The sequence below is a fragment of the Gorilla gorilla genome, chromosome 23, assembly GCF_029281585.2.
Source record: "Gorilla gorilla gorilla isolate KB3781 chromosome 23, NHGRI_mGorGor1-v2.1_pri, whole genome shotgun sequence".
Classification (NCBI taxonomy): domain Eukaryota; kingdom Metazoa; phylum Chordata; class Mammalia; order Primates; family Hominidae; genus Gorilla; species Gorilla gorilla.
In genome coordinates, this window is record NC_086018.1 from 22,400,389 (window position 1) to 22,427,790 (window position 27,402).

General features: G+C 54.0%; 2 protein-coding genes across 10 annotated transcripts; one reads left to right on the forward strand and one right to left on the reverse strand.

Annotated features, from left to right (window-relative positions):
• The first annotated feature begins 61 nt into the window (after nt 1-61).
• LOC129529612 (putative POM121-like protein 1) lies at nt 62-10,795 on the forward strand. 4 transcript variants are annotated; one of them, XM_055375229.2, is made up of 3 exons: nt 62-1,745; nt 9,270-9,398; nt 10,055-10,795. In XM_055375229.2, exons 1-2 carry the CDS (start codon nt 351-353, stop codon nt 9,357-9,359), a joined length of 1,485 nt encoding a protein of 494 aa, XP_055231204.1. In that variant the 5' UTR covers nt 62-350; the 3' UTR covers nt 9,360-9,398; nt 10,055-10,795. The 4 variants fall into 4 exon arrangements, 1 of the variants encoding a protein (XP_055231204.1); XR_008675163.2 differs by lacking the exon at nt 10,055-10,795 and having other exon boundaries at nt 62-5,313; nt 9,270-9,356; XR_008675162.2 differs by lacking the exons at nt 9,270-9,398; nt 10,055-10,795 and adding an exon at nt 8,228-8,362 and having other exon boundaries at nt 62-5,313.
• On the reverse strand, nt 5,760-25,484 carry LOC101135843 (breakpoint cluster region protein). 6 transcript variants are annotated; one of them, XM_055375241.1, is made up of 9 exons: nt 24,645-25,482; nt 15,369-15,466; nt 14,322-14,371; nt 13,376-13,485; nt 11,976-12,115; nt 10,792-10,926; nt 9,740-9,845; nt 9,101-9,263; nt 5,760-7,239 (listed from the first exon to the last, which is right to left on the reverse strand). In XM_055375241.1, exons 1-9 carry the CDS (start codon nt 24,818-24,820, stop codon nt 7,078-7,080), a joined length of 1,140 nt encoding a protein of 379 aa, XP_055231216.1. In that variant the 5' UTR covers nt 24,821-25,482; the 3' UTR covers nt 5,760-7,077. The 6 variants fall into 6 exon arrangements, with proteins under 6 accessions (XP_055231216.1, XP_055231217.1, XP_055231218.1 ...); XM_055375242.1 differs by having other exon boundaries at nt 5,845-6,111; nt 24,645-25,481; XM_055375243.2 differs by lacking the exon at nt 5,760-7,239 and adding an exon at nt 7,853-8,380.
• Nucleotides 25,485-27,402: the final 1,918 nt, after the last annotated feature.

A 27,402-nucleotide genomic window follows, 5' to 3' on the forward strand; every position in this document is an offset into this window, starting at 1 on the left:
GGTTACCTGGGCACTCTGTGCCCCTCCTTCCTGTTCGGGCCCAGGCCGAGGACCTGCCAGTAGGGCTCAGTTGCCTGGAGCCCGTTCAGCCCATCCCCCAGTTCACTTTGCTTGTGGGATCTCCCCGTTGCTCCTGCCCGTGGACTGAGTGGCAGGCCATCCTACAAGCACCCGGACACTTGACATCAGTGGTGTCAAGACAACTCTAAGAAGGTTTTCCGTGATCCCGCAAGCCCTGCGGTCCTTCCTGGGATCCTGCCTTCAATTTGATTGCACAGGTACCACAGCAAGCCAGTGCTGTGTGCTCCGAGTTCCAGGGCGTCCTCCAGCTCAGCCACTGCACTGAGAACATGGACTCTCTGTGGGGCCCAGGAGCCGGGAGTCACCCCTTTGGGGTCCACAACACCCGGCTGTCCCCAGACTTGTGTCCAGGGAAGATAGTGTTGAGGGCCCTCAAGGAGAGCGGGGCAGGGATGCCTGAGCAGGACAAGGACCCTAGAGTCCAAGAGAATCCTGGTGATCAGAGAAGGGTCCCCGAAGTCACCGGGGATGCATGGTCTGCATTTCGGCCCCTGCGGGACAATGGAGGCCTCTCTCCCTTTGTGCCCAGGCCCGGGCCTCTGCAGACAGACCTCCATGCCCAGAGGTCAGAAATCAGATCTAACCAGACATCCCAGACCTCCTGGACGAGCTCCTGCACCAACCGAAATGCCATCTCCAGCTCCTACAGCTCCACGGGAGGCTTGCCGGGGCTAAAGCGGAGGAGGGGGCCAGCCTCATCCCACTGCCAGCTGACCCTCAGTTCCTCAAAGACAGTGAGTGAGGACAGGCCTCAGGCTGTCTCTTCAGGTCACACCCAGTGTGAAAAGGGAGCAGATATAGCACCAGGGCAGACACTCACCCTCAGGAATGACTCCTCCACATCCGAGGCCTCTAGGCCCAGTACACACAAGTTTCCCCTGCTGCCACGCAGGCGAGGGGAGCCTTTGATGCTGCCACCTCCCTTAGAGCTGGGGTACCGGGTTCCTGTTGAAGACCTTGACCGGGAGAAGGAGGCGGCATTCCAGCGCATCAACAGTGCGCTGCAGGTTGAGGACCAGGCCATCTCGGACTGCACACCCTCACGGCCTTCCCACACTTTGTCCTCACTTGCAACAGGGGCTTCTGGTCCGCCTGCGGTTTCTAAAGCACCCAGTATGGATGCACAGCAGGAGACACACAAGTCCCAAGACTGCCTGGGCCTACTGGCCCCCTTAGCATCTGCTGCAGGGGTCCCCTCTACAGCTCCCATGTCTGGGAAGAAGCACAGACCACCAGGCCCCCTGTTCTCCTCCTCAGATCCCCTTCCTGCCACCTCTTCCCATTCCCAGGACTCAGCCCAGGTCACCTCGCTGATTCCTGCCCCCTTCCCAGCTGCAAGCATGGATGCGGGCATGAGAAGAACAAGGCGTGGCACTTCTGCTCCTGCAGCTGCCGCAGCAGCCCCTCCCCCCTCCACATTGAACCCCACGTTGGGGTCACTACTGGAGTGGATGGAGGCCCTTCACATTTCTGGGCCTCAGCCACAGCTGCAGCAGGTGCCCAGAGGTCAGAACCAGAGATCCCAGACCTCCCGGACCAGCTCGTGCCCCAAACGAAAGGCCATCTCGAGCCCCTACAGCTCTACGGGAGGCCTCCCGGAACTAAAGCGGAGGAGGGGGCCAGCCTCATCCCACTGCCAGCTGACCCTCAGTTCCTCAAACACAGTGAGTGAGGACGGACCTCAGGCTGTCTCTTCGGGTCACACCCAGTGTGAAAAGACGGCAGATACAGCACCAGGGCAGACACTCGCCCCCAGGGGTGGCTCCCCCAGATCCCAGGCCTCTAGGCCCCGTAGACGCAAGTTTCCCCTGCTGCCACGCAGGCGAGGGGAGCCTTTCTTTGATGCTGCCACCTCCCTTAGAGATGGGGTACCGGGTCCCTGCTGAAGACCTGGACCGGGAGAAGGAGGCGGCATTCCAGTGCATCAACAGTGCACTGCAGGTTGAGGACCAGGCCATCTCGGACTGCAGACCCTCACGGCCTTCCCACACTTTGTCCTCACTTGCAACAGGGGCTTCTGGTCTGCCTGCCGTTTCTAAAGCACCCAGTATGGATGCACAGCAGGAGACACACAAGTCCCAAGACTGCCTGGGCCTAGTGGCCCCCCTGCATCTGCTGCACAGGCCTGTAGTCCCAGCTACTTGGGAGGCTGAGGCAGGAGAACGGCATAAACCCGGGAGGCAGAGCTTGCAGTGAGCTGAGATCGTGCCACTGCACTCCAGCCTGGGTGACAGAGCGAGACTCCGTCTCAAAAAAAAGGAAAAGAAAAAAAGTTCTTGTGACATTTGTGTATGAAATCAGCCTTCACTACATGGATAGGACCAGCACGCTTCCGCGGCACGACTCTGCGATCTTACTACATATTTTTTATTTTGTATTTTTTTTATTCCTTTTGAGACAGTCTCACTCTGTCACCCAGGCCGAAGTGCAGCCGAGATCTCGGCTCACTGCAACCTCCACCTCTTGGGTTCAAGCAATTCTCCTGTCTCAGCCTCCCAAGTAGCTGGGACCGCAGGCACACGTCAAAACGCCTGGCTAATTTTTGTATTTTTAGTAGAGATGGAGTTTTGCCATATTGGTCAGGCTGGTCTCGAACTCCTGACCTCAGGTGATCGACCTGTCTTAGCCCCCCGAACTGCTAGAATTACAGGTGTATGTTTATTTATTTATTTATTTAAGATGGAATCTTGCTCTGTATTTATTAAGTTATTTATTTGAGACGGAGTCTTGCTCCATCGCCCAGGCTAGAGTGCAGTGGTGCAATCTCGGCTCCCTGCAACCTCTGACTTCCAGTTTCAAGTGATTCTCCTGCCTCAGTGTCCCAAGTAGCTGGGATTACAGGTGCCTGCCACCACAGCTGGCTACTTTTTATATTTTTAGTAGAGACAGTGTTTCACCGTCTTGGCCAGGCTGGTCTCGGGCTCCTGACCTCATGAACCACCTGCCTCAGCCTCCCAAAGTGTTGGGACTACAGGCCTAAGGCACCATGCTCGGCCATATTTATTTATTTAATTATTTAGAGACAAAGTCTTGCTCTGTCACCCAGGCTGGAGTGCAGTGGCACCATCTCAGCTCACTGCAGCCTCCGCCTCCGAGGTTTAAGCGATTCTCATGCCTCAGCCTCCTGAGTAACTGGGACTACAGGTACTCACCACCATGCAGGGATATTTTTTTTCTATTTTTTTTAGAGACACGGTATCACCATGTTGGCCAGGCTGGTCTCGAACTCCTGACCTTAGGTGATCTGACAGCCTCGTCCTCTCAAAGTACTGGGATTACAGGCATGAGCCACTGTGCCCGGCCTCTCACTACATTTAAGTGACGCCATGGCTCATGCCTGTAATCCTGGCACTTTGGGAGGCCAAGGCAGGTGGATCACTTGAGGTCAGGAGTTCGACACGAGCCTGGCCAACATGGGGAAACCCCGTCTCTAGTAAAAATGTACAAATTAGTCAGGCGTGATGGTACAAGCCTGTAGGCCCAGCTACTTGGAAGGCTGAGGCAGGAGAATCACTTTAACCGGGAGGCAGAGGTTGCAGTGAGCCAATATCATGCCACTGCACTCCAGCTTGGGTGACAGAGTGAGACACCGTCTCAAAAAAAAGAAAATAGAAAAACATATGATGCCAGGGTGTCTCGGCCTCAATACCTGCATGAGCACAGTCATGTCCAGGCCAGGGCTGCTGGTCGAGGTCCGGCCCCATCTCTTTCAGCAGAAAGGGAGTAAGCTTGCAGGGAGGCTGGGGGACAAGATCCCAGGATCTCAGCCTCCGCTCATGGATCAGCTCTGAGACCCCGAGTGAGCTGGGGATGCTCTGTGTGCATTGGCTTCCCCAGCTGTCAAGTAAAGGGATTGGATGAGGAAGTCTTGTCAAGGTGGAATGATCTCAGATTTGGGGCAGCAGTGAATGATCCCGCTCCCTGGGCCATGCCAGTGGCCCGGCCTCGGCTCAACACAGCCCCAACACTCTGGAATGGGGATGAGGGGGCAGTCAGCTCTTGCTCCTAGTAAGAGAGATGCAATAGGGCTCTGTGGCTGAGCTGGGTGCCTTGCCTCACACCTGTAATCCCAACCTTTGAGAGGCCGAGGCGGGAGGATTGCTTGAGGCCGGGAATTTTGACAATAGCCTGGACAACATAGCCAGACCCCATGTCTACAAAATAATAATAAAACACACAGCTATAGTCCAAGCTACTTGGCAGGCTGAGGCAGGAAGTTCCCTTGAGTCCGGGAATTGGAGGCTGCATTGAGCTATAATCGCACCACTGCACTCCAGCTTGGGTGACAAAGTGAGACCCTGTCTCTAAAAGAAAAAAAAATTGGCCTGTGAGCATGGGTTTGATCTTCAAACAGGACCGGGAGGGTAGGGACAGACAGTGCTGTCACCCTTAGGTGCTGAACACTCAGGAACGGGCCAGCGGCAGCCCTGTCCTCACCTGCAGACACCAGATTGGGCAGAACAGCACGTGGCACTTGCAGCTCTTGCAGTGAGGGCAGAACCCAGTGTCAACCCTTCTGCCTGTGGGAGGGGCTGCTGAGGCCTGCAGAGAGGCCAGGGTGGAGGCTCATCCCCTTGTCCAGCCCTTGGTGTGGTCTCCACCAGGTCCCCAGCCCACCAGTGTAGGGCGCCCCTGAGCCTGCTGCTGCCACGGGCCCTGTCTCTACCCAGGACGTCCCCCCACCCTCGCAGTGTCAGGGAAATCATCATGGTGGTGGTGACACTCTGCAGGCAGGGCTGCTGAGAGAAGCTGAGAAGGGTCACACTGCAGGCAGGGGCCCGTGTGACAAGCCCCTCTCACCCCGAGAGAGCTGACCAGGCAGCTCACGAGCAGAGCCACATCCCGGGAGTCCGAGAAAGGTTCTGGCTGGGCTCAGCCACCTCATTGGCCACGGGCAGCCTTTGTCGTGTGAGCCTTGCTCTCCTGGGGAGGCTCAGGCTGACGGCTGATGTGGGCATTGCCGAGGGTAACCTGTGGCCCAGTGTATATGGCCGGCTCTCCTCAAGCTGCATTCATTCAAAGTAGGACCCAGGGTGCATGCCCATCTCCAGCCCAGGGCAGCTCCCCTGTAAGCTGGGTGAGCTACTGAAGCCAAGGCGGGAGGCAGCTGACAACACCACCCACGGCCCATGCGGAGGTGGTAGAAAGGCTGGACTCAGCAGGAACACCAAATCCCGGACCAGGCAGAAACCACCCAAGACTGAGGAGCTCGTGCCAGAGCGGTGGCCACAGGTAAGAACCCGGGCCCAGGCTGTGTGTGGCGGGAATCCTCCATGTCCCAGGGCTTAGCGTAGCAAAGGAAGACCAGCCGGGTCACCCTGGTGGCCATCTGTCCCTGTCCCACCTGCAGAGTCAGAACAGCCTCTCCGCAGTGGGGATCATCTCTCTCTGCTAAAGCAATAGCGGTCCCTGCCCCAACCAGACTACCCCACTCAGTGGGGTTACGGATGCTGCTCCAGCATCCTAACACTGCCCAGCTGGTGCCTGCCTGTGCTCACCCACACCCCCCAGGCCGGCCTTCCCTGCAGCCTGGGCTTGGCCACCTTGGCCTGATTGAGCACTAAGGACTCCTGGGCACCCAGCCCCATCACTGCACCTGCTGCTTCCAGCCCCACCCCACCGGCTCTGGGGTTCTTCCCAGCGGCGCTGATCATGAAATCAACATGCACACAAGTCGTCTCAGGAAACTTTTTAATGAAAGTGTCGGCCACGGTGGTGGGTAGGTGGCTGAGCTCAGATTGCAGCTGCTAAGACACCAGCCACTTACCAAGAGAAAGCCAAGCTGCTTCAAACCCAGGGCCCGAGGCAAAACAGCATCACTTCTGGTCGGGGAGTCTGGAAGCCATGCCTTGTGGGAGGTCACACTGGCATCTAGGCCTTTGCCTGCATTGCAGAAGGAGAGCCGGGTCCCCCTCCTGGAGAACGCTGCGTTCCCCAGCCCCACACCGGCTTTGCCACCACACAGGCTTTTGAGGCAGGAGGTGGGTAAGACGTAGCTGTAGACCCAAAGCAACCACCAGCCCTGGGACCCTGCGGGAGAGGAGCACTTTTAGAACATGGAAAAGTGTGGTCATCCCATCATTAGACAGCACACATCTTACATAAATAAAAAGTCGTATGGGGAAGGAGGTTGGGGAGGGAATAAAAAATTGGCACAGACATTGATAGACTGGTTTCCAGTTTCAAGGTAATAGATGCACATCATGAGACCAGAGGAGGCAGAGACAAGGGCTGGATTTGGCTTTTCTAAGCAATATGTGTTCCTGTGCAGGGCTGAATGGTCGCTGAGACAGAGATGGAAGCCAGGACAGGGGAGCCCACCGGGCCCAGATAGGTACAGAGAGCAGAGGCTCCTGTTCTGTCCTTGCCACCCATGAGGGTGACACTGCTTGTAAATGGTGGCTGTGCTCTCCCAGCAAGAAAAAAGCACAACTAAATCCACACTGCACACAGACGCAGACAGAAAGCCTTCAAGTGGCTCTGTTTTCTGCTCCCTGCCTTGCCAGGTCCACAAGCAGAGAGGAGTGTCAGGCGCATGGCCCCACTGTCAGGCTCCCCAGTGAGCTGCGGGTTCAACAGGAGCTGCCCACTGACACACAGGGGACACCCACTCCTCCCACCTTGGGAGCGGTTGCCAGACAGAGCCCCACTGGGTGCTGGTGTCATCCAGGGACCCCACACACTTCCTTAAATGTGATCCTGCTTCCCTCTGGGCAGCTGCATCCTCTCCTCCTGCAGGACCGTCTGGAAACTTGGCTCTCAGTTTGCTCTCCCTTCTCTCCTCTGCCTGCCCCAAGCCCCTCTTTCTAAAAAAGTGATGCCATGTTCAAGGGATTATTTCTTGAAAATACTTGGCGGCCTCCATGCTTCTGTTTTCTTTGAGCCAGGTGGTCAGGAGGGCTTACAAAGAATGCCTGGGCTCCCCCGCAGGTGTCGGCAGATAGGGTAGCGAATGGTCCTGTGCCTCCACCTGCTCCGGGAGGGAGTCTCCCATCTCTAGGCCTGGCCCCTTCCTAACCCTCCACGGATCCTGTTCTCCAGAGACTTCAGAACCCACTCCTGAGAACAGCGGAGCCAGGCGCTTAGAGGAAGACCAAATGCTGCCAGGACACGGATTGTCCAGGGATTACATTCCAGCATCTTATTAGGTATCTGGATCTGTTGAGGAAAAAATTAGAAACTATGTATAAAACTTAAAAATATTCAAGCATCAAAAGGTTATTTAGGATGAAAGTTTTAAAACAAGTCATCAGCAAGCTGCTGCCACCAAGTGGAGACTTATACAAAAGTTGAGCGAGTCCACTGAGCTGAGAGGACAGAAATGAAGTCACCTGTGCTGGGGCAGGGGCAGGGGCAGGGACACTGGGGGCAGGGAGTGTGTGGGCAGAGAAGCCAGAGAAGTCCAGGCCTGTGGAAGCCAAACAGGAGAGCGTGGGCCGGAAGGGCGGTCAGGATTGGGGGACGAGGTCGCTCTCCCTGGAGAACGAACCCTAAAGTGCGTAGCCTGGGATTCCCTCCCTGGGGGTCCTGTCCCCCGACATTTCACGGGCCTTCTGAGCTGCCTTCCAAGGAGGACTAACACGGCAACAAAAGACCCATTTCTGCACAAAAATCCTTCTGGAAAGAAAAAGAAGAAAGCCAAGAATGGAGTCAAAATGCTACCCAGTGCTGACTAAGCCTCTCAAACCCTGTTCTAAGTGGAGTGTGGTTTCTAAGTCAGGGAAATGGAAGAGGCCCCACCCACACAGGGACAGGGCCACGGCCCCCACAGGATGAAGCAGCAGCGTTTATTCAAGATACAACAGTGAGGGAATCCGGTCACGTTCCCTTCTCCCCAGAGAGGGCGCTTCTTGACAAGTGATTCAGTAGAAATCTTTTAGACTCTATAAGTTAAGTTCATAAAAACCACTGCTTTCACCCTGTCTCCCAGGGCCAGGCCTGGACTCCGAGATGAACTGGCTTGGGGCGCCCTCGGGTGGCCACATAAAAAACCCACAGTCTGAGGCCAGCCTGGGGCTTTCAGACCTGGGCGGGATCTGCCCAGGCCACCTGTCCTTCTGCTTTGGGCCGCTGTCTCTTGGCAGATGGCCTGACACCTGGGGGTAGCCCAAGGATGCCTCAGAAAATCTTGATTCCCACTCTACAGATGGCCCGATTAGCCAGAGGTTTCCAGGCCATCTGTCCGCCTCCAGGAGATGGACTGGGACCTTTAGACATCGGTGGAGAACAGGATGCTCTGTCTCTTGCTGTCCAGGGCAGGGATGGCCTCCAGCCGCAAGAAGTACGGCAGCACCTCGACCTGCCCTCGCAGAGTGGGGAAGAGGAGAGTGGCTCAGAGGGGGGCTCACAGCTGCTGGTGGGGAGGTCTTTGGGGCCCAAGCCCCCAAGTCCACCTCAGGTGCTAGAAACCCCTGCTGGTGTCATGAACCCCTTACAGTGAGACGGGGGTGGGGTGGGGTCCTGACAAGGCATGACTTGTTGGGTGGGGGGTGGTTATTTATTTTAGAGATGCACAGGGCCTTGCTCTGTCCCCCAGGCTGGAGTACAGTGGCTCCATCATGGATCACTGCAGCCTCTAACTCCTGGGCTCAAGCAATCCTCCTGAGTCAGCCTCCCAGATACCTAGGATTACAGATGTGTGCCACAGTGCCTGCCTAATTTTTCTTTGTATTTTTTCTGGAGATGGGGTTTGCTACATTACCCAGACTGGTCTCAAACACCTGGGTTCGGTTGTCCTGCCTCGGCCTCCCAAAGTGCTGGGATTACAGGCATGAGCCACCACACCCGAACACTTGGGGTGGTTTTAAGCCCCCAGCAAGGTGCACCAGCAGGACCAGGAGGTGGCCTGGGCACCCCCTATCACTCCCATCCATGCAAACCTAGGCAAGTCCCTCTCTCTGAATCTCAGCCACCACCACATACAATGCAAGTCGGAAGATGGGCAGGACTGGGGGTGGGGCAGGCAGAGACCACCTCTGTCAGGCTGGGGTTGCATGGGCTGGAGACTGTCTTCCCATACCTGGGACATGACCTCCAAGGACCTGCTGTCAGTCATGGTGATGGGCTGGCTGGGGTTGGCAGGGAGCTTGCTCTCCTTCTCGGAGGGCCAGAGCCGCGTGGGGCCAAAGACAGTGGCGAGGTTGTGCAGGGACATCTTATTGACCACCTCCTTCTCTGCCACCCTGTAGAGGACCGAAGCAGAGGGTGCTGTTTCAACGCCACCACCAGGAGAGAGGCAGAGGGGCTGTGCCGTGCTAGAGTCCTCAGGGAGGGAGTGACCTCGACCCTGGCTGTGCTGCAAGCTGACTCCAGCCTTGGTACTTCTGGGTCTCAGTGGCCCAGGACAAGGGGCCAGCTCTGGGCTGATGGGGAGGTCTTCATGATGTGCTTGGGAGGGAAGAGGGGGGTCCAAGTGCACTGCTGGCCACGGCCAAAGCTCTGAGCTCTTTGTTAAGGCCACAGTGCAGAGGGAGGAGGGTGGCAAAGAGGAGAGGCAGGGGTGGGGGTGGCAGTGGTGCTAGTCCTTAGAAGCAGTGAGCTACTGCAGACAGGGGTCGGGGGAAAAGGTCCTTGGTGCTGGGGGTCTGGTGGGAGCAGAGGGGCACCCCAACGGCCTGGAGACCTGGAGTCCTGGGCAGCCACAAGAGAGCTGGGCTACCTTTCCAGGTGGTCTAGAAGGAAAAGGAAGGTGAGCAGGTTGGCCTCCGGCAGGGACGACAGCAGGTTGAGCATGCAGCTCTTCTTTGCAACTGGGTCTGAGAGAGCTGCAGGAGGCAGTGGGTTACTCCTCTGGGTTACGACAAGCCGGAGACCTCTCCCGAGGTGGTCACACGGAGCACCCGGGACACGAGTCCTTGCGCAGTTTAGGCTTGTCATCATCGTCACACCCACAGCGCTGGCCACCAGTGAGGACCCTGTGAGGGGCACCTGTGTGGGGTGTGAACCACCTGAACGCCTTTTCTCTACCTCGCAGGGGTCAGCAGCACCCGGTGAACAGCAGCAGGAGGAGCCGCTAGAGCAGCTGCTCGTGGGCAGAGCTGCCCTTGGACAACTCCTGCCACCACCCCCTCCCCAGAGGAGCCCAAGGCAGGGGAGGCTCAGCATGGAATGAAACAGGGGAGTGAGGGACACAAGGAGGTGGGAAGTGGGAGGGTCCCAGCCCCACCAAGTACGCAGAGACCCCCTCGTCGTCCTGGACACCACAGGGGCACCTGCAGGCTGGGAGACCAGGTCCTCTGCGCATGGGCCCGGGAGGCAGACCTGCCCCAAGGGTGATGCAGAGGCCACAGGTGCTGCACGCACCAGCACCCACTATAGACATCAGCCTCCAGGTTGACTAAGGGTCAGGTCATGTTTGAAACCATGCTTGGCTGGACCAGGACCCATGGCAAGAGCACCTGGGCACCAGTGTTTAGCCCTGGTCTGCAGGAAGGAGGACAGCAGACTTTAGGACCCCACAGCACGGCAGTGCTGACCATTTCACCCACTTGGCCTCCTTGAGGAATAGGGACGGGGAGCCCTCTGGGGATGGGCAAGGCCTTCCAGGACAGGCTCGGTTCTGGTCCCCTGCTTTTTGAGGTTGGGTTAAAATGCCGACCATGGCAGAGGGGTTACAGCTCAGGTTCCCACACCTCGCTTTTCACAGCCTCCGAGGGCAGCAGTGCACGTGGAGGAGACGTCTCCCATGAGGCCAAGGCCTCCAGTGCTCACCGATGCCCTCTGCGAAGTTGGGGTAGAACTCGTCAGTGAAGAGGGGCTCGGGCAGCTCACGGAAGTACAGCTTCAGCGTGCCTGCGATGGCGTTCATGTCCGTCTCGCTCATCATCACCGACACGTCCTTGTTATCTGGAAAGAGCAGGGAAATGCAGCGGCCTCCTTGAAGATCCTGAGTGAGTCACCCACCATCCCTGCCTTGGCTAAAGCACCGTCCCTGCCATGCTGACCACTGTGTGGGTCCCTCCTGGGCTTTGAGCAGCTCATCTGACTCCTCCCAAGAGCTGTGCATGGTTCTGTGCCTGCAGAGTTGATAGGGGTGCGTGGGCATTCCCATTCCTCTCCCCTGCTTGGCCTGATGTGATGGCCAGGAGGAGGCCAGCGTGGCAGGACACAGTGCCTGCGTGGGGATTGGGTGGCTCTGCCCTGTACATAGCAACCACCCCTGCACCAGTGTCTTCTGATAGCAGGAAGGCCGTGGGAGAATCTGATTGGTTTCAGTGTTTGAACCGGTGTCTTCCTTTGGACCCAATTGGCCATTGGTGCTTACATCCTCACCACAGGCCAGGTTCATTCTGGGCCCCCAGAGGGAGCTGAAACTACCACAGGGCCCTCCCAGGGATGATTCTAGGGGTCCTGGTCAGGGTGGGTGGTGTGTGCTGCAAAGAAGGGTCTGCAGGCACAAAATCCTGTTGCTTTGAAGATGCTGGGAAGGACCCTCTGGGGTCTCAGTGCCCTCCCCTGGCATTTGAGGCAGGTCTGGGTCCTTCAAAGCCTGTGAGGGTTGGTGAGATGGAGGCGGAGATGCTGCAGCCCCGGCCTGCGCTGAATTTCATCAGTGCCCTCTGCCCACCACATCCTCATACAGGGCAGTGGACAGACCGCACTGAGTCCTGGGCTTCCACCTCCTGTCCACCCCCAAGGCAGGAAGGCCAAGTCCCCACAGAAGCCCCTGGTCCACTCCACCAAGTGGCATGAGTGGGTACGATGGTGTAAAAACTGGCTCCTATGGAAGCTGTTTGTACAACTCTTGTTTTCTCTTTTTTTAAAATAATACAACAGTAAATGAAGAAAAGACACAGAGAAGGATGTGACATGCCTGGGCCATGGAGCACTCTGAGATCTCATCGCGGACACCACTGCCCACACCTCCATCCCGTCCTGCGCAGGCCGACACTCACTGACGTCGAAGGCTGCCTTCAGTGCCTGGATGTCCGTGGCCACACCGGACACGCGGTAGATGCCCACCTCCTCCATGCCTCGGCGCTCGATCTCCTCCACGCACTGGCGCACGATGTAGGGCACCTTGGACCTCTCTCTCCTGCGGGAGGAGGGAATGTTCTCAGCGTCCTAACAGCCCTGCTTGGGCCATAACACAGGAGACCTGCTCCCTATCTGCACACCCGGAGGTGGGGTGAGGACGGTGACGAAGGTACCCAGGTCTGGGGCTGCACACAGAGCCTTCTGCATGCCTGTCCTCCCTCTGCAAGCTCTGTCCTCATTGCATGTACTTTCTCAGGAACCTTTCAAGCGGCCAGAACCCCTGCGAATCACACATGATCTTTGCGGGAAGGTCAGGAGGCCTGTCTAAGTCAAGTCAGCACGGGAAGGGCATCTGACAGATTCCAGGCCTGGGGTTAGCAGCCTGTGCCCCCAGCTGGGAGGTCAGACCCGGTGTTGGTCCTGCCACCCACGTGCTGTGTGAGAGGAGAATCCCTGACCCCTGCCCTGGGCCTTAACACACATCTGACGAATGAATGAAGGGTTGCCTCAGCACCGGTGCTCCAAGTCCTGCGATGCGAAGTGCTTTTCTCCCCTGAGTCTTAGCAATGGACAATTCCAATACCTCCACACAGGACACTAGAGTAAGAATCCTTCACAGTTAGAATGCAGTGCTGTGCGGAGGCCTTAACTTGAGTTCTGTTTTGCACCTGGATTTACCAGCACATCAAAGCTGCTTCGCAAGCCCCCTCATTAGCAGGGCTTATCTGGGGGAGCTGCTGATGGAGTCCTCGCTGCTCGTGACCACAGCCCTCCCAGAGTGCTATGCGAGTGGCTGCCATGCAGTTGGGGGTGGGGCGTGGTGTTTAGACACAGATAGGAGTCCAGGGTATGACTGATGGATGCCCCGGCCCACGTGACCAGCAAGGTCAGAGGCCCAGCCAGATTCCATCCTGGGGAAGCAAATGAATTCTCAGAGGAATTGGTCTGTGTCTGCATGAACTGCTCTCAAACCAACAAACAGGCTTCTCTTGGCAACTGACTCATGACAAAGGGGCAGGGGTTACAACCATTCAACAGGAATCTGGGACTGTGACTAATTCCAAGCAAGGGCAGAAAACCCTGCACTTGGGCAGTTCCTGGAGCCAGCCTACTGCTTCCAAGCAAGGTGGCAAGGACATTCCTGAGCTGGTTTGCAGGAAACACAGGAGGTAGTTGAACACGCAGTGTTCCCTGGGGCCTGACCTCACCGTGCAGTGGCCACGCACAGAGAGGAGAGACCCACACATGCTCTTTTCTGCAGAAACAGCTGAAGGGACAGGCACCCTCAGTGCGTGAGCCCAAGCCCCTCCCCACTCACTTGGTGACCACAGCAATCTTGACTCTGAAGATCCTTGTCTGTTTTTGGGACGGCATCCTCTTCAAGCTGAACTCCCTGCTGTTGAACTTGACCGAGAGCTTTACTTCGATCTACAGTGGGGAGAAGGGGCACAGTCCTCTAATCCTTCTGGTCCTCATAGGCCAAGGTCCCAAGGACCCCTGGGAGTCTCATCAAATATTTCCACCCCCAAGGCATGCAGAGGTCTCAGCATGAGGTGGAGTCGCCCCTCGGGGAAGCCCCTAGTCTACTTTAGCAAGAGCCAGGATTGTTGAAGATGATGTAAACGACTGGTTTCTGCAGAACCATCTCCTAAAATCCCCACTGCTTCTCTTGCTTGCTTACTTTTTTTTAAGATATGGGATCTTGCAATGTTGCCCAGGCTGTAATCAAACTCTTGGGCTCCAGTGATTCTCCTGGCTCAGCCTCCAGAGTAGCTGAGATTATAGTGTACTGTGACCAGCTTTCTCTTAGTACCAATTAAAAATTAAGTAGGAAAGACAGAATAATGTAAGAAAAAGCCAAGAATCTCAAATATTAACATTTTACCATTTATACCCGGGCCTTTTTGGGTGTGTCATTGCTTTTAAGGTCTAAACCTTTCTGGGGTAGCTAAAGACAAATCAGGGGTCTCCATTTCTATGGGCAGCCCCCAGGTCCCTGAGTGGAGGCCCCACCTGTCCTGGTGGTGCCATGAGACCTTTGTTTGAGGAGGGATGCTCAGGGCCTGGCTGGCAACTGCATTCCAGCCAATGAATGACGATTCCCGTGCATGGTGATTCTGCTCTTGGGGGCCCTCCCTCCTCCAACCAGGCTCCCTCTCAGATGCCGCCTCAGGCTCAGCCACCTCTGACTGATTTGAAATGAACAGAGGCCACCCTATCCTTCTGGGGGAAGTGGGCACCAGGAGAGTCCCACGGACACGTACCCCATTCATGGCGACTGCCAGTCTCTGTCCTGCAGGGCCTGCGGGTCCAGCTGAAAGCAAGGAGTCATGATTGGCAGAGGCCCTGCGGTCTGTTCAGAGGCCCCACGGGGCAGCAGCCCACACCCGCCACTTCCCCAACCCTTAGTCAGAGGCAGAGCCCGACTGCGGCCAGCACCTCCATCCAGAGGCCGAGAGACGTAGAGTAAGGAGGGGCCTGCCAGACACCCCTGGAACCCAGGGCCCCACTGCTCCCAGAGCCCTGCTGCCTGGGGTCTCCACCCCCTCCTCCCTCTGCCCCTCCCAGTTGGGAGCTGAGGACAGGCAAGGGACCCTAGAGGCCACAGCCACCTGGGCCTTCTGCAGGTGAAGTGGCCAGAAAATAAGAAGCTCTGGAGCAGGTCAAGGAGCCCAGCCAGCTGCCCCTACTTCACAGGTGTGTGCACCTGGGCCTCCCTCCCTGCACCTGCTCAGCACGAAGGCTCACCACAGGCACACCTGGGGGGTGACCCCTTCTCACCTCCCCTTCTAGGTCCTACTGGTTAACGTTTCCCAAGGCTCTGAACTGTGCAGCCAGAGTGGCACAGAGAAGCAAAGGGCGGCGGGACGTCTCCCACCAGGGGCCATGTGGCCACAGGCTCTCATTCCGCACCTGGCCCTGAAGGTCGTCAGAGGCCACACTCCAGGCCTCAGGGACCCCACCCTGAGAAGCAGCATCTGTGAGCAGGGAGCGGTCAGTCAGAACCGCACACAAAAAGGAAACTCTCAAGTGGCACTTTCCCCCGGAGTGAACCCTAAGCAGAGGCGGGAGAGGACAACATGAGGGATGCGGACAGAGTGCGCTTTCTCTGGAAAGGAGGAGTTTCATACCACTGCTGGGAGCTTTAAAAAATGGAAACCCTGCCTGTGATATCAGCACTTTGAAAGGCCGAGGCAGGAGGATCACTTGAGCCCATGAGTTTAAGACCAGCCTGGGCAATATAGTGAGACCCTGTCTGTATTAAAAAAAAAAAAAAAATTAAAAAGGCAGCCAAGCATGGTGGCACATACCTGCAGTCCCAGCTGCTTGAGAGGCTGAGGTGGGAGCATTGCTCGAGCCTGGAAGGTGGAGGCTGCTGTGAGCCACGATCATGCCATTGCACTCCAGCCTGCGCAACAGAGCGAGAGACCCTGGCTCTAACTAACTAACCAAGTAACTGGAAACATAGAAACATGTTAAACAGGAGACATTCTTCCCTTTCCTTCAAAGAACAGCCATCACTGGGCCCCTCTCCCCTTGAAAACTCAGAACTGGCAGAAGCAGCTAACAAGCAACCCAGAGTCCAGGTAAGAAAAGACAGAAAGAGAAGCTGTCCAGATATCAGGCAGCTGCCCCTCTGAGCCCGCCTGGAACCACGGCCCACATGCCAGCCCATTAATAAAATAATAATGAAAACTACTCACATCTAACAAGAGATTAGACATCTAGATAGAGGAGGCTCAAATATCCCCAAACAATGCAATGCAAAGGGTCTTTGCCGTGGCAAACTATAATCAGACTATTTAAGGTCAATGTGAAAATGCGAATTCTAAAACCACCAAGAGAAAAGGATCTAGTCACCTATAAAGCAAACCCCATCAGATGAAGAGCAGATTTCACAGCCCAGCAAATAGAAAACATGTGCTTAAAGGCATAGGAGGCAGAGAGGTACAGGGCTGGAGACAGGCAAGGCCAGTATTCCCCTCAAGGCGACGGCCAATCCTGGAAGAGGAGGCTGAGAGACAGAGCAGTGATTCTTTTTTTTTTTTTTTTTGAGACGGAGTCTCACTCTGTCACCCAGGCTGGAGTGCAGTGGCATGATCTCGGCTCACTGCAAGCTCCACCTCCTGGGTTCATGCCATTCTCCTGCCTCAGCCTCCTGAGTAGCTGGGACTACAGGCGCCTGCCACCACGCCCGGCTAATTTTTTGTATTTTTAGTAGAAACGGGGTTTCACCGTGTTAGCCAGGATGGTCTCGATCTCCTGATCTCATGATCTGCCCGCCTTGGCCTCCCAAAGGGCTGGGATTAGAGGCGTGAGCCACCATGCCCGGTTGATTCTTTTTTTAATTCTTCCTTTCTTTTTTTTTTTCTTTTTTTTTTGCTTTTTATTTTGCTGAAACAGGGTTGCCATTACTTTTAATGGCAAAAACTGCAATTACTTTTGTACCAACCTAATAATATATTGCTCTGGCTGGTCTCAAATTCCTGGCCTGAAGCAATCCTCCTGCCTCAGTCTCCCGAGTAGCTGGGACTATAGGCGTGAGCCACCACACCTGGTCTAGAGCAGTGCTGTTGACTTACTCATGTGGCTGAGGGAGGGGATGCCATAATGCCCCACACGTGGGGTGCAGGTTTCTTACTCTAGGAGTCACAGTCAACCAGAAATAAAGCAGCCCTCAGGAGCACTGGATCCAGCTTCAAATCATCTCAGTCACTCAAATGCATAAAGGAGATCTCAGAATTTCAGACCCCTAGGCCTCAAATTATTTTATTTTTATTTATTTATTTATTTGAGACAGCATCTCACTCTGTTGCCCAGGCTGGAGTGCAGTCTCAGGATCATGGCTCACTGCAGCCTCGATCACCCAGGCTCAAGTGAGCCTCCCACCTCAGCGTCCCAAACAGCTGGGACTACAGGCACACACCACCACCACACCCAGCTAATTTTTTATTTTTTGTAGAGATGGGGTTTCACTATGTTGCACAGGCTGATCTTGAACTCCTAGGCTCAAGCAATCTGCCCGCCTCAGCCTCCCAAAGTGATGGGATGACAAGCATGAGCCATCATGCTGGGGCTCAAAATTATTTTTAAAAATTATTTCTGGCTGGGCGCAGTGGCTCACGCCTGTAATCCCAGCACTTTGGGAGGCTGAGGTGGGCAGATCACGAGGTCAGGAGTCTGAGACCAGCCTGACCAACATGGTGAAAACCCATCTCTACTAAAAATACGAAAATTAGCCAGGCGTGCTGGCACCTGCCTGCAATCCCAGCTACTCGGGAGGCTGAGGTAGGAGAATTGAACGCTGGGATGCAGAGGCTGCAGTGAGCCGAGATCACGTCATTGCACTCCAGCTTGGGCAACAAAGCGAGACTCCATCTCAAAAAAAAAAATTATTTGTAACGATTTTTATACACAACTTCCATTGCCAAATTAAAAACAACTAGCAAACAAGGAAATAAGACAGCAGGAACAAAACTCAAGAGAAAGCACAGACAACTTTTAAAAAGGCCCATAGGATCTCCAGATTATAAAATCATCAGACCATGTACTTTAAAATAAGTTCTTTACATGTGTATCAAGGATAAAAAGAAACAATTAAGAATTTCATCAGAAAACTGGCAACTACAAAAAACGGATGCATTAGGCATGGTGACTCACGCCTGTAATCCCAAAACTTTGGGAGGCTGAGGTGGGTGGATCACCTGAGGTCAGAAGTTCAAGACCAGCCTGACCAATATGGTGACTCCCCATCTCTACTAAAATTACAAAAATTAGCCAGGCATGGTGGCATGCTCCTATAGTCCCAGCTACTCGGGAGGCTGAGGCAGGAGAATCACTTGAACTGGGAGGGGGAGGTTGCAGTGAGCCGAGATCGCACCACTCTACTCCAGCCTGGGCGACAGAGCGAGACTCCATCTCAAAAAAAAAAAAAAAAAAAAAAAAGGAGGCTGGGAGTGGTGGCTTAGGCCTATAATCCCAGCATTTGGGAGGCTGAGGCGGGCGGATCACCTGAAATGAGGAGTTTGGGATCAGCCTGATCAACATGGCAAAAGTTCATCTCTATTAAAAATACAACAATTAGCCAGGTGTGATGGTGGACACCTGTAATCCCAGCTACTTGGAGGCTGAGGCAGAAGAATCACTTGAACCTAGGAGGCAGAGGTTGCAGTGAGCTGAGATTGCACCACTGCAGTCCAGCCTGGGTGACAGAGTGAGACTCCATCTCAGAAAACACAACAACATAAAAAGCCATTGCCTTCAAATGAGCAAAATTAGATTGAGAATTGGCTTCCCAATAAAAGCAGGAGAAATCAGATACAAGGGAATCATGTTTTCAAACTGAGGAAAGAAAATATCTGCCTACCTAGAATTCTATGCTCACTAACAATATCCTTCAAAAGTGAAAATGGCTGGGCATGGTGGCTCATGCCTGTAATCCCAGCACTTTGGAAGGCTGAGGCAGGTGGATCACCTGAGGTCAGAAGTTCGAGACCAGCCTGGCCAACATGGTGAAACTCCATCTCTACCAAAAATACACAAATTAGCCAGATGTGGTGGTGGATGCCTGTAATCCCAGCTACTCAGGAGGCTGAGGCACAAGAATTGCTTGAACCTGAGAGGTGGAGGTTGCAGTGAGACAAGATCTTGCCACTGCACTCCAGCCTGGGTGACAGAGCAAAACTCCATCTCAAAAAAAAAAAAAAGCAGGCCAGGCACGGTGGCTCACGCCTATAACCCCAGCACTTTGAGAGGCCGAGGTGGGCGGATTGCCTGAAGTCAGAAGTTCAAGACCAGTCTGACCATCATAGGGAAACCCGGTTTCTACTACAAATACAAAAAAATTGTCCGGGCATGGTGGCGTGCACCTGTAATCCCAGCTACTTGGGAGACTGAGGCAGGAGAATTGCTTGAACCAGGGAGATGGAGGTTGCAGTGAGCCGAGATCACGCCACTGCACTCCAGCCTGGGCAACAGAGCCATACTCCGTCTCAAAAAAAAAAAAAAACAAACAGAAATTAGCCAGACGTGATGGCTAACACCTGTAATCCCAGCTACTCAGGAGGCTGAGACAGGAGAATCACCTGAACCCAGGAGGTAGAAGTTGCAGTGAGCTGAGATCCCACCACCGCACTCCAGCCTGGGCCACAGAGCAAGACACGGTCTCAAAAAACAAACAAACAAAAAAGTGAAAGTGGAATATATATATGTGTGTGTGTATATGTGTATATGTGTGTGTGTGTGTGTATATGTGTGTATATATATGGAATATATATGTATATTTTGCCCATGACATAGCCCTCAGGAGATCCTTGACCATGTGCTGAAAGATATTTCTTCCCAAAGATATTTTTATAAATAAAAATAAAGGGTAACAGAAGAGGTAAACGTGTGGGTAAATCTAAATGAATGTTATTGGTATGAAATTACAGTAGTATAGAAAATGATATCTTGTGGGGTTTAAAATAAATAAAACATACTGAAATATGTGTGGGTAAAGTTATATATCTGGGATTTGCACTGAAATAATGTGGGGTAGAGGGAAGCAGGAAAGAGGATACATGAAATTAGCTTGGCCATAAGATTGTTGTTGAAATTGAATGGATACTCGGGGCTTCATTACACAATTCTTTTTACTCTTACATAGCTCTACACTCTCAACATAAATAAGAATAAAAACACAAAAAACACACAGATACATCTATGCACACACACATATTTAAAATACACAAAAATATTAGCATATAAGTCACTGGGGGTAAATTTAGTTCCTGTTCGAAGGTTCTTCTACTGACTAGGAAGAGGATAGAAGTACTAACTCATAGGCTGGGCGAGGTGGCTCACGCCTGTAATCCCAACAGTTTAGGATGCCGAGGCAGGCAGATCTCTTAAGGTCAGGAGTTCAAGGCCAGCCTGGCCAACATGGTGAAACCCTGTCTCTACTAAAAAAGAATACAAAAATTAGCCGGGCATAGTGGTGCACACCTGTGGTCCCAGCTACTCAGGAGACTGAGACAGGACAACTGCTTGAACCCAAGAGGCGGAGGTTGCAGTGAACCAAGATTGCTCCACTGCACTCCAGCCTGGACAGCAGAGCAAGACTCCCTCTATCTCAAGAAAAAACAAATAAACAAAAAAAAGTACTAGCTCATGTTAGACTTTGGTAAATGAAGGATGCATGTTGTAAGCTCTAAAATAATCTACTGTCATCTTTTAAAATAACTCCAAGACTGCACAGTTAGGAAACTAATAGAGAAAAAGGAAATTGAATAATAAAAATAATAAATGCAAAACAAGATGTGAAAGGAGATAAGAAGAAACAGAATAGGCATGGAAAACAAGTTGGTGGTGGGTTTCAACCCAAATAAATCATCACCTACTTTTAAAAGGACAATCAATAAAAATTAAAGTAATTGGAAATAAAGTAAAACCCAACTAATGCCTTTTATGTAAGGATACAGAAAGGTGGAAAATAATGAAAAATATATCATGCATGCACTAACCAAGAAAGCTGTATAACTTTTTTTTTTTTTTTGAGATAGAGCCTCACTCTGTCTCCCAGGCTGGAGTGCAGTGATGTGATCTTGGCTTACAGCAATCTCTCCCTTCTAGGCTCAAGCGATTCTCCCACCTCAGCATCCCAAGTAGCTGGGACTACAAGTGTGCCAACTTAGAATTATATTAGCCACACCCAGCTAATTTTTGTATTTTTTGTAGAGGCAGGGTCTCACCATGTTGCCCAGGCTGGTCTTGAACTCCTGGGCTTCAGCGACCCACTCACCTTGACCTCCCAAAGTGCCAATTACAGGCATGAGCCACCATGCCCAGCATAACTATTTTTAATGAAGTAGACTTTAAGAAGAAAAGTATTATTAGAGATAAGAGACACATCACGGAAAAGAAGAAATTACTAGGAGACGGGTGCAGTGGCTCATGCCTGTAATCCCAGCACTTTGGGAGGCCAAAGCGGGCAGATCACCTGAGGTCGGGAGTTTGAGACCAGCCTGACCCACATGGAGAAGCCCTGTCTCTACCAAAAATACAAAATTAGCCAGGTGTGGTGGCGCATGCCTGTAATCCCAGCTACCCAGGAGGCTGAGGCAGGAGAATCGCTTGAACCCAGGAGGTGGAGGTTGCGGTGAGCCAAGATCGTGCTATTGTACTCCAGCCTGTGCAACAAGACCAAAACTCCGTCTCAAAAAAAAAAAAAAAAAAAAAAAACGAGGTTACTAGCTAGTTTCAATATTACTTAACATCCAGAAAACTGGATATAGAAGTTTTTTTAGAGAAGCTAAACCAATAGGTTATACATAGAGAGAGATTTATTGAGGAATTGGCTCACATGATTGTGGGGACTAGCAAGTTTAAAATCTGTAGGGCAAGCCAGCAGGCTATAAATTCAGGTAAGAGTTGATCTCGAAGTCTGGAACCTAAACTCTGTAGAGCAGTCAGCAGGCCAGAAACTCAGGCAGGGTTTGTGTGTTACAGTCTTGAAGCAGAATTCCTGCTTCTCTGGGAAACCTCAGTTTTTGTTCTTACGGCCTTCAACTGATTGGAGGTGGCCCACCCATATTATGGTGGGTAATCTGTTTTACTTAAAGTCAACTGACTGTCAGTGTTAATCACATCTATGAAATAACCTCCCAGCAAGATATTGACAAGTATTTGACCAAACAACGGGGCACCATAGCTTAGCCAAGTTGACACATAAATTAACCATCAGGAGAGAGTAGAATATCCAAAAAACAACATACTAGGGGTATTATATCTTATATAGCTATTATAATTACATAAAACATAATTATAGAATGAAGATATTAAGATAACGATTAGAACAAAAATATAAACTTTTTTTTTTTTTTTGATACCAAGTCTTGCTCTGTCACCCAGGCTGGAGTGCAGTGGTGCAATCTTGGTTTACTGCAACCTTTGCCTCCTGGGTTCAAGTGATTCTCCTGTCTCAGCCTCCCAAGTAGCTGGGATTACAGGCACCCGCTACCATGCCCAGCTAATTTTTGTATTTTTAGTAGAGACGTGGTTTCACCATGTTGCCCAGGCTGGTCTCCAACCCCTGACCTTAAATGATCCACCCGCCTCAGCCTCCCAAAGTGCTGGGATCACAGGTGTGAGCCACCACACCCAGCCAAAAATCACCTTTTTCACAAGGATCAAAACAGTCATTATGCTGGAGATGACAGACCTCACTGTCACCATGCTCCTTTTGTATGTCTACTAGGCACGGTGCTGGGTCCACACTCACAGAAAGCTTAGGAGCTCGCACCCAGGGGCTCCGGCTGTAGCAGAATCCCAAGAATAAAACCTGGTGCTGAAAGAAAGAGTAGGAGATGGGGCCGGGCGCCATGACTCACTCCTGTAATCCCAGCACTTTGGGAGGCGGAGGTGGGCGAATCACGAGGTCTAGAGTTGGAGACCATCCTGGCTAACATGGTGAAACCCCATCTCTACTAAAAATACAAAAATTAGCTGGGCATGGTGGCTGGCACCTGTAGTCCCAGCTACTCAGGAGGCTGAGGCAGGAGAATCATTTGAACCGAGGAGGCAGAGGTTGCAGTGAGCCGAGATCACGCCACTGCACTCCAGCCTGGTGACAGAGCGAAACAGCATCTCAAAAACAAAACAGAAAAAAGAGCAGGAGACTGGACTCTGGGAGGGCCTCCTGGTGAGAGGTGAGCACAGAGGGGAGAGATGATGGAGTCAGGAGCATGGGCTTCTGGTGGCCCCAGCAGACCCTGTGGCAGTGTGGCCAAGGGCCTCTGCAAGGAGGGATCTTGGCCAGGATGACGCTGCAGCAGGCCTCTTCCTGAGGCCCCCCAGCCAGTCCGGCCAGGGTCCCAGTGTCCAATGACCCCTGTTCCGCAGCAGCAGCTGGGGCCAGCCCCAGGCTCTCTTCCACTCCCAGCTTCTTAAGACAGGAAGTGGAGAGAGTTGTTTGACAAAACACTGAGGCAAACCACATCCTCTCTCTTCACCAAGGGACAGTTTGAGGGGATGCCGGCGGAGGGAGCTTTAGAGTAGAGACCTCTACCCAACCAGTGACCGTCACACACACAGCAGGGCATGCTATGGAGACCCCCAGACAGTCACTCGGGGAGACCCAGCAGGTCCAGACTCCACCCAGAAATTTGTGGCAGCAGGTCTCCACTCCCAAAGGCCACGTGCCCACGGGTGGTCTCTGGTGCCTGAGACTCCAGTCTCATTTGCATCTTTGCAACTTCGAGTTTAAGTGGGTGTCGCATCCTGTATGTCCTCCTGAGCAGAGGAGGGGCACAGCCTGGGGTGGCAGCTGGCGTCAATCCCTCAAATCCCCTGAGAGCCACTGGGGAGACTAAGCAGTCCCCAGCCCCCACTTGTCCCTGAGCTGCCATTCTCAGCCCTGTGGGAGGAGACAGAAAGCCCTGAAGAGAAACCAAAGGACCAGGTCAGGAGGGGCGGGGGGTGGCATGAGCAATCAGGGCAGGGAAGGATGGACAGATGGGGGAATGGAGGGAAGAAGGAATGAATGAAAAGGTGAATGAATGAACAGAGAGAGAGAGAGCGGCCACTCCTCCCTTGCTTTAGTTTACAAAGCACTGGGATCCTCCCAACAGCCTGCAAGACAGAACTTCTGGGAAGCAGACCAGATGGCTGGCAGGGAGGGGAGGCTTGCCCTGGCTTTTGTGGGCCCAGTGGGAGGCAGGGAGCAGGAAGGGGCATCCTGTATGTGTCCTCTGCAGCGGCAGCAGCGGAGGCCTTCCTTGGGCTGGGCTTCCTGGAAGAGGGTCAGGAAACACCCGCTGTGGCCCCTCTCCACCACGCCCTCATCCAGGACACCAAGTATCAGTCACTCAGCTCACGAGACCCAGGCCCTGACTCAGGGAGAGAGGATGTGAGGGGTGGGGCACCAGGCTCCCCAGGACTGAGAGACCCGAGATGTGGCCCCGGGCTGGGTGTTGGGGCAGACTGGCTATGGCAGCATTGTGTGTACCCCAGCAGGCCAGTACCCACGCAGGGAGCCTCCAAACCCCTTCACCCATGACCCTGGGAGAAGACCCCAGCCTTGGAGAATTGGCCTCACTGAAGGGGCCTGCACCGGCCAGCAGGGTCAGGTGGGGCCAGACCAGTTCCCACCTGGGATATGCAAATGGGCCTCCTGAATCCTGGAGCCAGGCGTGGACTCACACACCACCATTGTCCCCAAGTCCCCATCTGCCCCACGGGCACACCCTGCCACCTGTTCTGTGCAAGGGCCCTGAGGCTGCCTCCTTGCTCCCAAGCCCTGCAGGTGCTGAAGCCCACACACACACGGCTGCTGCTTCCTGGGCCAGTGCATGTGCGTGCATGTGCACACACACACACACACTCACATACACATACCCACACACAATCACACACATTCACACACACCCACACTCCCCACACTCACACTCACACACACTCACACACACCCACACATGCATGCAATCACACATACCCACACACTCACACACACACCCACACATACATTCACTCACACATACACACACACGCCTTCTCCAGGAGGGGCTGGCTGCCAAGGGCCACCCAGCTTCCTCCCACGTCTCACTCACCGTCCAATATCCGAGCAGACCTTGGAGTCGGCGGCGGCAACAGCAGCGTGGGCAAAGGCCTGGGGGCCACAGGGGGCTTGGTGTCGAGAGAGGACCACAGCCAGCACAATGACAGCCAGCGCCAGCCCCAGACCCAGCAGGACTAGGCCGACCGTGGCCCCGTAGCCCCGGGCCATGGCTCTGCAGCCCAGGAGGAGAGGGGCGGCTGGTGGGCAGACGGAGGGACAGATGGGTGGGCAGATGAATGGACAAGAAGATGCACAGAGTCACAGGTAATTGGACAGATGGACAAACAGGTGGGGGCTGAAGACAGACACAAAGATGGATCGACAGATAGGCCAGATAGCTAGACAAAGAGGACAGTAAGAGAAAGATGGTCAGATAGACAATGGGACAGAGATGGGCTTACAGATGGGCGGACAGACAGACGGGTCTGAACAGCGGGCTGCCAGATGGACAGATGGGTGAATGGACAGACGGCTGGCGGCTGTGGCGAGCTGCTGCCCTCACCAAGTGCACACTACGGAGTGGCCAAACTCACGCCTCAACTTCTAGTTTTCAGCTCCTGCTTGTTGCTGGCAGGAGGCCAGGCAGCAAAGCGTCTGAGGGGAGTTTTCCTTGCCTAGAGGAGTCAGCTGCTGTGTTAACTCCCTCACTGCTGGTAGGTCCAAAGGCCCCACCTACCGCCCGCCAGAGCCCAGGGTCACACTGTCGCAATGTGCAGGAGAACTTGGTGCCTGCTGCACTGCGGTTGCCAGGTAGGGGCAGGGCTCCCCGGAACCTCCACACCATTTCCCGGGTTCTCAGCAGCTCTAGGAAAGCAGAGCTGGGGCTGCTTAACTCTGCCCCGGATCCAGCAAGGCTGCCCCCCTCCCAGAGGGGAGCCCTGCTCCCCAGCTCCCATCTCTATCCCCTAACCCTCTCCGCATGGCCCAGCCTAGTCAGCATCAAGGTGGAGCTGAACAGAGGCAGAGGGAGGAGGACCCAAGGTGGTGTCACTCAGGACCCGGGTTCAAGTCCTTATGTTTCTGCAGCCTGGCCTGGGTCCCCCAACCCCCCCAGGGTGACCAAGGGCTTCCCAGTCTGCACAGAGGACAGGGGGACTTGACAGCATCAAATGCTGGTGACTACAAGACGCCCCTGTGGGGAATGCAGACAGACCATGCATCTAGCCCTTGGCACCTGGCACCATCCATCCCTGGGACTTGCTGTCCTGGAAATGCAGCATAGACCTCCAGGGAGGGGGGCTGTGCCATGTGGGGGCTCCACCCCGCCTGCAGCTCTTTCCCACCCTGGCTGCAGGTCTACTTCCCTGAATCCAAATCTGCTACTACTGTGCTGGCAGCGCAGCCTCTCTGGGGACACGGGCCTGGCTCTGTTCTCCCCAGGCCTCAGGGTGCCTAAATGGGAGGCAGCCAGGAGAGTGAGGACCCACTGAGGGGCTCTGTTGACCAGGCTCAGCAGGGGTGCAGGTGATGTGGGGTGGAATCCTTCCCACATGGCCCCCATAGTCCTCCCCGCTCCCTCCCCAGCTGAACACTGCCTGCTCCAGATGTCTACACCTGGAGTCTGGGCCTCTCCATCTGGGCAGCAGAGAAACTGAGGCACAGAGACAGACTGTGTCCTTACAGGCCACACAGCCTGCCAGGCCCCTATGTCCGGCCAGAGCCCCTGGTCAGCCTGGGCTGCAGTGATTGTTTAGAGGGCCGTGGGCTGTTCCCACGGCTGCCTCTCACGGTAGGGGGGCCTGCGGACGCCTCCTCCCGTCCCCACCCGACTCCCAAGCCTCAGTGACATTGCTCTACCAGGAGCTGAAGTGCATTCCTGGGCTTAGGCCAGGCCACCCACCCACCCGCTGCAGTCCTGGAAGCTCAGAGGCCTGGGCAGCAGGAACAGTGGAGACAGCAGCGTGGGGGATGTCCCCCCTCCTCTCCCCACCATCCTGGTCAGGCAGAGGCCAGGGTGCAGGGACCGCCCGAGCAAAGGCCCAGGGAAAAGAATGGGTGTCATTCTGGTCCTGACCCGAGGCACAGCCAGGAAGGTCCCTGTGGGGAAAAGAAAGAGATATCAGACTGTTACTGTGTCTATGTAGAAAGAAGTAGACGTAAGAGGCTCCATTTTGTTCTGTAGTAAGAAAAATTCTTTTGCCTTGAGATGCTGTTAATCTGTAACCCTATCCCCAACCCTGTGCTCACAGAAACAAGTACTGTGTCGACTCAAGGTTTAATGGATTAAGGGCTGTGCAGGATGTGCTTTGTTAAACAAATGCTTGAAGGCAGCGTGCTTGTTAAAAGTCATCACCACTCCCTAATCTCAAGTAAGCAGGGACACCAAACACTGCAGAAGGCCGCAGGGACCTCTGCCTAGGAAAGCCAGGTATTGTCCAAGGTTTCTCTCCATGTGACAGTCTGAAATATGGCCTCGTGGGAAGGGAAAGACCTGACCGTCCCCCAGCCCGACACCCGTAAAGGGTCTGTGCTGAGGAGGATTAGTATAAGAGGAAGGAAGGCCTCTTTGCAGTTGAGATAAGAGGAAGGCATCTGTCTCCTGATCGTCCCTGGGCAAAGGAATGTGTAAAACCCAATTGTATATTCCATCTACTGAGATAGGAGAAAACTGCCTTAGGGCTGGAGGTGGGACATGCTGGTGGCAATACTGCTCTTTAATGCATTGAGATGTTTATGTATATGCACATCAAAGCACAGCACCTTTTTCTTAACCTTGTTTATGACACAGAGACATTTGTTCACATGTTTTC